The sequence below is a fragment of the Rana temporaria genome, chromosome 9 (assembly GCF_905171775.1).
Source record: "Rana temporaria chromosome 9, aRanTem1.1, whole genome shotgun sequence".
NCBI lineage: Eukaryota > Metazoa > Chordata > Amphibia > Anura > Ranidae > Rana > Rana temporaria.
In genome coordinates, this window is record NC_053497.1 from 90,632,351 (window position 1) to 90,645,783 (window position 13,433).

Here is a 13,433-nt window from a genome sequence, read left to right on the forward strand (position 1 = left end):
GCAAGACAAGCAAAATGTTTTAATACATTTTGCCTTGATATACAAGCGATGTCTTGATATAAGAGTAGCGTCATGTCACAACTACAGTATAAAAAAAGAAGAGGAGCCTCTGAGTGTAGTAATATGGGTTACATTTAATGAAGGTACAACATTTAGCAACTTATTGCTACACTTAGAGGTGCCTCTCTTCTCTTGTATATCAAAGCATTTTTTTTTACAGGGTATAAAAGTGTTTTGGATTACAAGCATGTTTCTGGAACAAATTATGCTTGCAAACAAGGTTTTACTGTATAGTCTGTAAAAGAATTGTCATGTGAGAAGAATTATTTTACTGAATGAGAGAAGCATGCAGACATTTATATTCACAGGTAAACTGTTATGGCTGTTTTCGCATGGTGCCTACATAGCTTAAAATTAATTGTGAAGTCAAAGGGCCAGATTCACAGAACAAATACGCTGGAGTATCTACTGATACTCTGGCGTATTTTCAAATTTGCCGCGTCGTATCTTAATTTGTGATTCACAAACAAGATACGACGGCTTTTGGCTAAGATCCGACAGGCTTACGGCTTCGTACGCCTTCGGATCTTAGGCTGCAATACTTCGGCCGCCGCTGGGTGGAGTTTGCATCGTTTTCCAGCGCCGGGTATGCAAATTAGCATTTACGGCGATCCACGAACCTACTCGCGTGCGTAACGTCGTTTTTTCCCGTCGCAAAGTTAAGCAATCTTTTTCATTGCTTAACTTTACACCAGCCATGTTAAAGTATGGCTGTCGTTCCCGCTTCGAATTTAATTTTTTTTTTTTCGGCGTAAGTACGTTACGCACGTCGCCATTCACAAAGACGTCGGGGCGCCGTAATTTCGCGCAAAGCACGTCGGGAAAATTGCGAACGGAGCATGCGCAGAACGTTCGGCGCGGGAGTGCGCCTAATTTAAATGGTACACGCCCCATTTGAATTAGGCGGGCTTGTGCCGGACGTCTTTACGATACACCGCCGCAAGTTTACAGGTAAGTGCTTTGTGAATCAGGCACTTACGCTGAAAACTTGCGGTGGTGTAACGTAAACGGGATACGTTACGCCGCGGCGCAGGTACCTGAATCTGGCCCAAAGTTTTTATCAATTAAAATAACAAATATGTTATACTTAACCTGCTCTGGGATCGTCAGCCAACAATTTTGCTCCTTCTCTTCTTCCTCCGCTCCCATAGAAAACCTCTTGATGTGGGTCAGATGTGTCGGCTCGATCCCAAGCCAGGCTGTGTGTGTCCAAAGATGCACACAGCATGGCTCGGCCACGTCCCCACATCCTACCTCTCTAGATTTGACTGAGAGCAGCAGGAGCCAATGCCCCCCATTGCTCTCAGCCAAGCCCATGAATGCAGGAAGAGAAAGCAGAGCGGGGCTGCTGGAGGGAAGAGCACTGGATTGAGAGCGGTGTCAGGTAAGTGTTTAGAGAGGGGGGAACACACAAACAGTGGAAGTTTGTTTACCTTAAAATCATGAGTAAACAGGACCTGCGCTACCACTCCTATGCAGACGACACGCAGCTTTACCTTCGAATCACCAACAAAAAAGAACAATTTCATGAACTTGGAAAGTGCCTCACACTGATCGACAATTGGATGACCGAAAGCTCCCTCAAACTCAACGGATCCAAAACTGAACTACTCATCCTTCACGCAAATAAGAAATCCATTTCTAGGACCACATGGACACCACCCACCATCCTCGGACAAACCATCGCACCAAGCAAAAAAATCAAAAGTCTCGGAGTCATCTTCGACTCAGACATGACGATGGATGCAAAAATAGGATCAGTCGTCAGCGGTTCTCATCATCTACTCCGCATGCTACGTAGACTCATCCACTTCATCCCGAAAGAGGACACAGCGGTAGTGGTTGGAACAATCATCAACTCACTACTCGACTACGCAAACTCCCTCTATTTAGGACTACCGAAATATCAGATGGCACGTCTACAAGTCGTTCAGAACACGGCAGCCAGACTGGTAACAGGTAAAAAGCCGTGGGAATCCGTCTCCCCAGTCTTGAGGTCCCTCCACTGGCTGTCCGTACAGGACAGGGTGACATTCAAGACGTTCTGCCTCGCCCACAAATGTATACAGGGGAAGGCTCCCCAATACTTAAGCGAGAAAATAAAACCGTACGTCACCAAGCGCGTGCTCCGGTCAACCAACCAAAACCTTCTTCAAATTCCTAAATCCCGCTACAAATCCAAGGGAGAACGAAGATTCTCGGTCCAAGGACCACGGCTCTGGAATGCTCTACCCATCACCATCCGCTTAGAGGAAAACATTGGGCATTTAGGAAAAAACGAAAGACCCACCTCTTCTGAAAGACCGGTACGATGCCAAATCTTTATGTAATTTCAGATAGATTGGGGAAGGATTATAATCTCTGTGAGATTTTTGCCTTCTGCACCTGTAGGGGAGCTTTCCCCTGCATCAAGCAATTTTTTTTAAGGCTTCTACTGACCTGTCCGTTCAAGTTTAGGTAAAACGTCTATGGGACTGTATTAAAATCATCTAACTAGTAGAAATGTTGAATGCATTAGGCATATAGTAGTTTGCCAGAGAATATTGGGTTCCGCTGTGTAAACACATGTGCAGTGAATACCTGTTAAGTGTTCCAAATGGCTGTTAAAATGAAGCTCTGCAAACGGCTGCGTACAATTCCTGTGCACTATTACTAAGTTTATTTATAAGTTATGCAATGAGTCTTGCTGAATACTTTTGTCTGCATTCCCATCTGCATTCATCTCAGAATGCCAGAAGTGTAGGGGAACTTTACAAAACTTAATTTAACTTAAATTAAAGCAACAAAAAAAGGTATGTGTGTATGTGTATAGTGTGTGTATGTGAACATAGTCTGTCTATCTGCAATGGTGTATTTAGGTTTTGTGCTGCCCTAGGCCTGACTAAACTCATGCAACCCCTAATTTAAATATGATCCACCCCTTCCTGTCAAGGTCACACCCCTTCTTGTTTAAGACCTGCCCTGAAATTTTCTAGTGGGGACACTAGTTCTGAGGGCCTTGCGGGGGGGGGGGGGTTCCTCTTACTTCCTGTTTGGCTTTGGGGCAGGAAATTAAGGGAAATGAACGGATGGCAAAAAAATAAAATAACAGGGGCTATAATCATCCCTTACTTTATGGGGGCACCAGACCGATTTGTCTTGTAGCCCAGTCCACCTCATAAGACTCGCGCTGCACTAAAAGTGAAGCACAATTCGGCAGGGACTCTTTTCGTGCTGCCCCCCTGCAAAGTGCTGGCCTGGGCCAAGATTCAGCATTGTCTGTCTGTATGTACAGTGGGTGTAGAAAACAATAACCCTTTTTAAAGTATTTTCAGGATGCAAAGCAGCATTTTGTTGCTTTTCAGCCTGAAATTAAGACCGACACCATTTTTGTTTTATCCAGCTGTATTTACTAGTGCAACTTATAACATCTAAGTGAAAGATATAACACCAACATGTCAGAAAAAAAAGTTGCTTTAATTGCAGCTTTTAGTCTATTGGGATACAGTGCCTTTTTAAAAAGTATTCGTACCCCTTGAAATTTTCCACATTTTGTCATGTTACAACCAAAAACGTAAATGTATTTTATTGGGATTTTATGGAAATAGACCAACAAAAAGTGGCACATAATTGTGAAGTGGAGGGAAAATGATAAAAGGGTTTAATTTTAAGTGTGTGAAAAGTGTGGCGTGCATTTGTATTCAGCCCCCTGAGTTAATACTTTGTAGAACCCCCTTTCGCTGCATTTACAGCTGCAAGTCTCTTTGGGGATGTCTCTACCAGCTTTGCACATCTGGATTGACGTTTTTTGCCCATCCTTCTTTGTAAAATAGTTTAGACTGTCAGATTGGATGGAGAGCGTCTGTGAACAGCAATTTTGCCACAGATTCTCAATTGGATTTAGGTCTGGAAATTGACTGGGCCATTCTAACACATGAATATGCTTTGATCTAAACCATTCCATTGTAGCTCTGGCTGTATGTTTAGGGTTGTTGTCCTGCTGGAAGGTGAACCTCTGTCCCGGTCTCAAGTCTTTTGCAGACTCCTGTCCTGTATTTGGCTCCATTCATCTTCCCATCAACTCTGACCAGCTTCCCTGTCCCTGCAGAAGAAAAACATCGCCACAACATGATGCTGCCACCACCATGTTTCACGGTGGGGTGTTCAGGGTGATTTGCAGTGTTAAGCTGGCCATACACCATACAATTTTCTTATTCAATTTTCTTTAGATTTACCTTCAACTATGTAGTAGAAGGGCCTGCCTGATTGCATACAAATGGAAAGTGTTTAGGTTTGACCTCGTATTATATGGTTTTGGTAAATCTAAAGGAAAGTTGCACAAGGGTTTTACAGAACAGCTGTATTTATACTAGAATAAATTACAAGCAGGTTGGGTGACTTCTGAAGGCAATTGGTTCCACTAGATTTCAGTTGGGGGCATCAGAGTAAGACCCCTTTCACACTGGGTCGCTTTGCAGGCGCTATAACGCTAAAAATAGCACCTGCAAAGTGACCTGAAACAGCCGCTGCTGTCTCTCCAGTGTGAAAGCCCTGAGGGCTGGGGGCCTTTTACACTGGAGCGGTGCGCTAGCAGGACCGCTCCAAAAGTCCTGCTAGCAGCATCTTTGGAGCGGTGTGTATACCGCTCCTCCATCGCTCCTGCCCATTGAAATCAATGGGGCACCGCAGCTATACCGCCGGCAAAGCGCCTCGGGTGAAGCGCTTTGTGGTGGTTTTTAACCCTTTCTTGGCCGTTAGAGGGGGGAAAAACCACCCCGTTAGCGGCCGAATAGCACCGTGAAATTGATGGTAAAGCACCGCTAAAAATAGTGGTACTTTACTGCCGCCCCCACCCCAGTGTGAAAAGGTCCTAAAGGGGGCTGAATACAAATGCACACCACACTTTTCAGATATTTATTTGTAAAAAAAAATTAAAACCATTTATCATTTTCCTTCTACTACAATTATGTGCCACTTTGTGTTGGTCTATCACATAAAATCCCAATAAAATACATTTAAGTTTTTGGTTGTAATATGACAAAATGTGGAACATTTCAAGTGGGTATGAATACTTTTTCAAGGCACTGTGTATATGTATGTATGTATGTATGTGTAATATATATATATATTAGTGCTGTCAAGCGATTAAAATTTCTAATCGCGATTAATCGCATTAATGTCATAGTTAGCTCACGATTAATCGCGCGATTAACCACTTACCCCCCGGACCATATTGCTGCCCAAAGACCAGAGTACTTTTTGCGATTCGGGACTGCGTCGCTTTAACAGACAATTGCGCGGTCGTGCGACGTGGCTCCCAAACAAAATTGGCGTCCTTTTTTTCCCACAAATAGAGCTTTCTTTTGGTGGTATTTGATCACCTCTGCGTTTTTTATTTTTTGCGCTATAAACAAAAATAGAACGACAATTTTGAAAAAAATGAATATTTTTTACTTTTTGCTGTAATAAATATCCCCCAAAAATATATAAAAAAACATTTTTTTTCCTCAGTTTAGGCCGATACGTATTCTTCTACATATTTTTCGTAAAAAAAAATCGCAATAAGCGTTTATTGATTGGTTTGCGCAAAAGTTATAGCGTTTACAAAATAGGGGGTATTTTTATGGCATTTTTATTAATATTTTTTTTTACTAGTAATGGCGGCGATCAGCGATTTTTTTTTTTCGGTATTGCGACATTATGGCGGACACTTCGGACATTTTTGACACATTTTTGGGACCATTGGCATTTTTATAGCGATCAGTGCTATAAAAATGCATTAGATTACTATAAAAATGCCACTGGCAGTGAAGGGGTTAACACTAGGGGGCGGGGAAGGGGTTAAGTATGCCTGGGTGTGTTCTTACTGTGGGGGGGGGGGTGGCCTCACTAGGGGAAACACTGATCCTCGGTTCATACATTGTATGAACAGAAAATCAGCATTTCCCCTGCTGACAGGAACGAGAGCTGTGTGTTTACACACACAGCTCCCGTTCCCCGCTCTGTACCGAGCGATCGCATGTGCCCGGCGGCGATCGCGCCCGCCGGGCACACGCACGGGAGACGTGCGCCCCTAGTGGCGGCTTTTAGGCAGGACGTCATATTACGTGCTCTCGCCTAGGAGAGCCACCTTGTGGACGTATTTTGACGGTGCGGCGACGGCAAGTGGTTAAGGAGGTTCACCCTTTAAAACATTTTTTTTTTTTTTTTTCTTATTTATTTTTTTTTTTTTTATAATATTAAATTGTGTTTTTTTATTTTTTTACATTTTGATCACTTTTATTGCTGTCACAAGGAATGTAAACATCCCTTGTGACAGCAATAGGTGGTGACAGGTACTCTTTATGGAGGGATCGGGGTCTAAAAGACCTCCGAGCCCTCCTTTGCACTTCAAAGTATTCAGATCGCCGAAAACAGCGATTCTGAATACTGTGTACTTTTTTAAATCCGGCGCCATTGGCAGCCGAGAAACCCGGAAGTGACGTCATGACGCCGCTTCCGTGGTTTCAATGCGGAGACTGAATCAAAGCCGTTTACGGCTTAGTGTCAGTGTCAGTCTCCGCCTGAACACAGAACGCGGCGGATGGAGGATCGGGTCTCCCGGTGGGACGGGAGGCCCGGTCAGAGCGGCGAAAGGCGGCGGGAGGGGGGGGATGTCTCCTCCCGCTCCTCTGGCATAACAACCGACCGGCTTTCAGCCGCATTGGTTGTTATGTTTGGATAGCCGATCGCCCGCTCTAAACAACAGTACCGGGATGATGCCTGCGGCTGCAGGCATCATCCCGGTATAACCCCCGAACGTTAATCGCGCGATAAAAAAATTGACGGTGTTAACATGGGTTTGTGTTAACGCCGTTAATAATGCGTTTAACTGACAGCACTAATATATATATGTGTATATATATATATATATATATATATATATATATATATATATATATATATATATATATATATATATAGTGTCATGGCCAAGACTGTGAATACTTATGTCCATGTGATTTATTTTTATTTATTTTAATAAATTTGCAAAGATTTCAAACAAACTTCTTTCATGCTGTCATTATGGGGTTGTTTGTAGAATTTTGAGGAAAATAATTAATTTAATCCAGAGAAAGGGACACGTATGGGATGTGGAAAGAGCTGCTCACCCCTAAGGATAAAAAAATAGGATGAACTTCCCCAATGGGGTTTTTAGGCAGCAAAATAATGAATATGAGTCATGGGATAAAGTTGTAAAAAGTAAAAAAGTTTAATAAAGCATACGAAAGTTACAAAAGTGAGCTCTGGTATTGCATACAAGTAGTGGAATACATACATTCAAAAAAGCACCTCTTAAAAACTTTTTTCCTTTTACAACTTTATCCCATGAGGCCCCGTACACACGGCCGAGGAACTCGACGTGCAAAGCACGTCGAGTTCCTCGTCGAGTTTTGGGATGAAGCCGCCGAGGAGCTCGGCGGGCCGCCTTCTCCCATAGAACAACGAGAAAATAGAGAACATGTTCTCTATTTTCTCGTCGAGCTCCTCGGCGGCTCCATCGAGCCAAAACTGTACAAGACGACAGAGTTTCTCGGCAGAATCCGGGTTTTGACCGAGTTTCTCGGTGAATTCTGCCGAGAAACTCTGTCGTGTGTATGGGGCCTCACTCATATTCATTATTTTGCTGCCTAAAAACCCCATTGGGGAAGTTCATCCTATTTAATGAATTTAATCCATTTTGGAATAAGGCTGTAACATAACAAAATGTGGAAAAAGCGAAGCGCTGTGAATACTTTCCAGATGCACTGTATGCTATACATGTCAAGTGTGCTTCTGTAAGCATTTGCTATAAAAACGCAGAAATTAAGCTAGTGGAAATCTATCAATTGATCTAGGGTGCCCTCTAGAGTAAAGCTAGTGAAACAGCAAGAACCGACAAGAATAATTGTGCCATTTAAAAACAAACTATTAATAAATAACATAATAGAGTTAAATTAGTAACAAGCTATATACGGAATCTATTTATACAGACGTTGTCATTGTTAACCACTTTGTAAAACCAATAATAAATCATTTCTAGCAATTATGCTGTGTTATACGATGAACTATTTATTTGTATGTTCCTTTTTTACCCATCAGAGTCTGTCTGCAATGAATGGGGTTGACCATCTTGGAGTGATGAACTTGTCAATTAAATACATTCCTCCTGGAAGTCTTGGTGAGATATGTGATATGCGGGAATAATTTAACAAGATGTACATGTGCCTCACACCTCCTTTCCTGGAGAGATGTGGGTTTGGTCTGGGAAAGCTGCCATCTTTCTGAACGTTGCAGACGTGCTGTTAAATATGCTAATATATAGTAGACAGTGTAAGGTGAATTTCTTGGTTTTACAGTGTGCCTATGGAAGTGGGATGTAATTACATCTATTTTCAGCACCAGTTTGCATGTTCATCTGATTTTGAAAAGTTCATTTATTGAACTGTGACTCATTTGTGTGAAATCACATATCCACGTATCTGCTGTCTGAAGGGTTTGAAAGAAGAAAGCATGTCCAATTTGTTCAATCCAATTTCATCATTTGTTGAATTATTATAATCTTCTAATTGAATAAATCCCAACTAACACCACATGTCATAAAGAGCAATAACAAAGACAAATAAAAACTTGGCTTGGTGCTTCTAAACCAATAAATGAATAAAACACAAATGAAAATCTTCGCTCAATACTAGTGCATATTGATACGTAAAATGGGATGATAGTCCTAAAAAGAACCAAACATTTGGATTTTTAACATGCATAATCCTTAAGAATAGCACAACCATGTTATAAAAAAATAAAATAATTATTCCGTACAGAAAGTTTAAAATATATAACAAACAATAAACCAACCAGTTAACATGATATTATGTATGTACATCAAGATACAGTATATAGCATTGCCTCTGCGTATCAGCTTCCACATGTTACAGAAACGTGATTTAATTTAATACGACACAACCATCTCATACGTAGGTTTTATTGTGGTTATGCTTAACACGTTTCACTATTAGGTTTCTTTAGGAACCCAGAGGTGTCATTGGTATAATAAAGTATGGCTATAGCCAGCACTGCAATCCACAGCTTAGAAAACTCGACCGCACCTCAGTAAGGGGCCACATGGAGGAAGTCAAGGAACGGGATAGCCAAAAGGGGAAGAGGCAGAGAAGGGAAGGATCAAAAAGCAGGCACCTCAACTTCCCCCAGCCTGGGGGAAGGCCATTAGCTGAAACAATAAAGGTAAAGGGCCCATAGGTTTAGTTAAACATTCCCAATCTAAAAGATTAAAGTAGAACTATAGGCACAACTTTTTCTTTTTTTCATTTTGGATATATTAAAGGGGTTGTAAAGGTTTGTTTTTTATTTTCTAAATAGGTTCCTTAAGGCCCCTTTCACATGGTCCACCGTTCAGGTCCACCTGTCATATTTGTCGGTGGACCTGAACGGCCGCTCCATACTTCTCTTTGGAGCATCGGATGTCAGGTGAGACATGTCTGCTGACATTCGACTTGATCCGCTAAAACCAGACTGATGGCGATATGTCATCCATCCATCCATAGCGCATCGGGTAAGAGCAGATGAAAATGGACATGCTGTCCGTTTTCATCAGATCTCTCCTTAGGAGACAGTGGTGCTGCACAAGCCCCTCCCTGCTCAGTGAGCAGAGAGGGACTTGTCATCCGCCGGCTCAGTGGAGATCTGCAGAGAGTTCTCCCGCTGAGCTGGCGGACTCCGCTGAGACGGAGTCCGCCTAGTGCATTGTTGGTTTTTCCAATGGAATTCTGCTCAAGCTTGGTTTGCATACACATGGTCACACAAAATGAACTGAACTTTCAACCGTCAAGAACACGGTGACGTACAACACTACGACGAGCCGAGAAAATGAAGTTCAATGCTTCCGAGCATGCGTCGAATTGTTTGCGAGCATGCGTCGGATTTTTGCGCGTCAGAATTGCTACAGACGATCATATTTTTAGATAGGAATTTTATCCGTTGGAAAATTTGAGAACCAGCTCTCAATAATTTTTCGGCAGGAATTCCGACAGCAAAGGTCCGATGGACTATACACACAGTCGGAATTTCCGTTCAAAAGCTCACATCGGACTTTTGCTGTCGGAATTTCTAATCGTGTGTATGGGGCATTAGAGTTTTTAACTCAATCTAACTTTACAGACAACTTCTACTTGCATTAGTTTAATCCTAATTATCTGAAAAAAAATGTCTGCCTGCTAGTCATTTAGGCCTTTAATAACTCTGAGGAACCCCTGCTTAGGAAACCGTTGATGGAACAAGTTTTCTAACCTTCCCTAGTCACTGAACCCTGGGCAGTGTTTCCTATTTTCTCCCCCTTCCACTCTACATTTACAGAAGGGTCATAGGTTGCCACCAGCCAAGGGAGGCCACCACCTGAGGTAGTAGTTGGATCATTCAATCACAATCAACCACCTTTGTAGTTCTAAAAGTACTCAACTCTACGGTCAAAGCTGACATTGAGGAGAAAGTTGGCTGGAGCATATACTTCCAAGTCATCCAGGCCCTCTGGAATTTTTGTAGATGCAGTCCAATCATTTTGCATGGTATACGATTTTGCATTTCCATAGGAATAATATCTAGTACAATTGTATACACCCTGTTTTACATATCACAACAGTAGTGTTGCAGATGGTTATACAGATATTTATAAATGGTAAAATCAAGACTACTCTGTTTAGTCCTCAAGTGATACCTTTTAAAACTGCCTGCTGTCGCTTTGCTTAGGTGGCATTTGTGAACATTGGCAGCCATTTCTTATTTCATAAGACACCTTTTCCTTAATCCTTAGGTCCAAAACATCCATCTTCAGGAGAAGTCCACATCTGGGTGAAAGATACTAAAGATTTACCTCAGCTTCGTCCTTCTGGGGTAGATTCCTTTGTTAAATGGTAAGTCATTCATGTAAACATCTTAATCTCCCATTGATGAAATAGTAGCGATGGGTGCAAAACTCTGAAAGTTTTCTGACCCACCGATGGGAAGATTCACCCTATTTTTGTACTATTTGGAAAAATCCAAATTTCTCTCTGTTCATTGACGTCCACAGTGGAGATCTTGATCTCTGACCATTAGGTTATAGTGCCACCTTTAGGAGTAGAACATGACACACAAAAGAACAAAGCACAGCCTAGGGCAGGGGTGGCCAACCATGTGGCCCGCGGAGCCCTCTGATGTGGCCCGTGACCTCCTGCTCTGGAATGAGGGGTTGGCGAGCCCAGATCGCAAGTTGTCGACCATCCATACCACAGCATTAGTGTTGTGAATAAAGCTGGTGGTAGAGTAAGAAAGCAGCTGCAGAGCAGAGCCCTATATGCCAATGCTTCCTGTATAGCGCCGGCTTTTGCCACAGGCGGAGTCTATGGCAAAGTTCAGCTAACTTGCAGGATAAACACAGGTGCAGTACGCTGCAGGCATAGACAAACCGTAGCACATCAGTGTGAAAACAGTCTTAGGCCCTTTTCACACGATCGGCCCGACCTGGCCCATGGCATATGGCGCTTTACTATGGGACCCCTTCTACCCATATCCTGAATGCTGCCATGGGACCCACTGCAGCTGAGCGTCCACTTAATTTTGCCAATGGGTTATTGAGGCTGTGGCTTTGAGACCTACTGAAGCCGTGAGCCATTGCTGCTACTGATACTTGAGAACCTGCCCTTTTTTTTTGTCATTCTACTCACTCTGTCCTGCCCTGTTAGTTCCCCAGGCAATGAAGGAATTCTGTTCCCATTCACTGATCGGAGATGACGTGTGTGGGCTTGGAAATGCTCGGTGCTTGCTGGTTTCTGTAGGGAACTCACGTTGACTCTTCATGTACACACTCTCCTCCGGTGAGGTTATTTACATGCGGGGGAAAATGGGGTGAGGGGCTGGTCGATCTGCAACCTGGGGTTTAGAGTTGTCTTGTGGTTTCAAAGTTCCCTGCACACTTACACTTCTAGTGTTCTGTGCAGGCAAGTTTTCTTTATCGTACACCACGGGATACAGAGCCATTCATTACATAATGGGTTAAGGGTCACCAGCAGTGATTGGACACTGGCACAACCAATTGAAGACCGTTCCCCTCCATATAACCCCTCCCATCAGGGAAGCACCTCAGTTTTTTTGTCAGTATCTAAAGGTGTTGGACACGATAGGATGCTAAAAGGAAAGCTCTGCCAAAGAAGACCCTCTGGGGGTAAAAAAGCTATGCTTCCGGACCCACCCAAGACGCCTAAAGTAGGTCAAAACTGGATGGGCCTCATGCACGAGGCGTCGCCTGTAATGTCTCTCTTTGGAGGAGGTCCAGCACTTTCGCTACTTAGCTAAAAGTCCTGGTCAGAGTCTTTTACAAGGCCCAGGGGAGAGGTATCCTTTAAATAGGAACCCATATCCCTGAAGGTTGGCACACAAGATTGGTACTGCCTGATCTCAGCGGATGTCTGCGGCGTGGATAAAGTAAGAGGTCAGAGTCCTAAAAAATAATTTTTAGGGACCTTTCCTATATTTTACGTGAAGTGTCTTCTCTAAATGACGCCACTGGGGGGAGTAAAGAGTTGTAAACTCACCAGGTGTGTTATGTCAGCTAAGCTAATTTGCCTGCTGCAAAGCCTGGCTTCAGCGTCTCTTCCCTTCCCCTCCCCCTCTCAGAACACTACAGGTGGCACAGAGGTTAGTAATGGGGAACAAACTACACAGGTTTGAACAGCTTTTACTATGCTAAGCTAAGGGCTTCTACCTAAAGGCTTGAAGGGACAGGGGAGAGAAAGACTTGCCTATACGATCACCGCCATTGCCGGGTCGATCGGAGTGGGGGTGCGTGCATGAAACTGACGCCAATTCAAACGCCATGAAGTACAGATGCCAGCAGGCTTTCTCCTTGCGGAAAGGAAGATTCTTTCTCCCAGTCACCTGGAAGGTGGTGTCTATGGATGCCAGCCTATCGGCCTGGGGAGCAGTATTCGAAGAAGCCTCAGCCCAGGGAACCTGGGCCAAGACGAAGAGTCCTTCCATCAACAGACTGGAGATCCGAGCAATATATCTAGCTTTCAGAACCTGGACACACAGGTTACAGGGCTACCCGGTTTGGATTCAGTCTGACAATGCTACTGCAGTAGCTTACATCAATCACCAAGGAGGCACCCGCAGTCAGGGTGCTTAGGAGGTGATTGGAAATTTGTCATGGGCAGAAGATCATGTTCCTTGTCTTTCTGCAATCTTCATCCCAGGCATAGAAAACTGGCAAGCGGACTATATGAGTCGCCAGCAGCTATCACCAGGAGAGTGGTCTCTCCATGTCTTTCAGGCCAGATGCCAGAAATGGGGGACCCTGGATGTAGACCTGCTAACTTCCAAGTTTA

General features: G+C 43.5%; 1 protein-coding gene across 2 annotated transcripts in view; it reads left to right on the forward strand.

The window, feature by feature from the left end:
- LOC120913732 (synaptotagmin-like protein 2) overlaps positions 1 to 13,433 on the forward strand; it is a 118,370-nt gene that overhangs the window by 96,100 nt on the left and 8,837 nt on the right. For both annotated transcript variants that reach the window (XM_040323912.1, XM_040323913.1), the window contains exons 14-15: positions 8,161 to 8,239; positions 10,883 to 10,982. In XM_040323912.1, the coding sequence (XP_040179846.1) occupies positions 8,161 to 8,239; positions 10,883 to 10,982 (179 nt within the window). The remainder of the gene's footprint in view (positions 1 to 8,160; positions 8,240 to 10,882; positions 10,983 to 13,433) is intronic.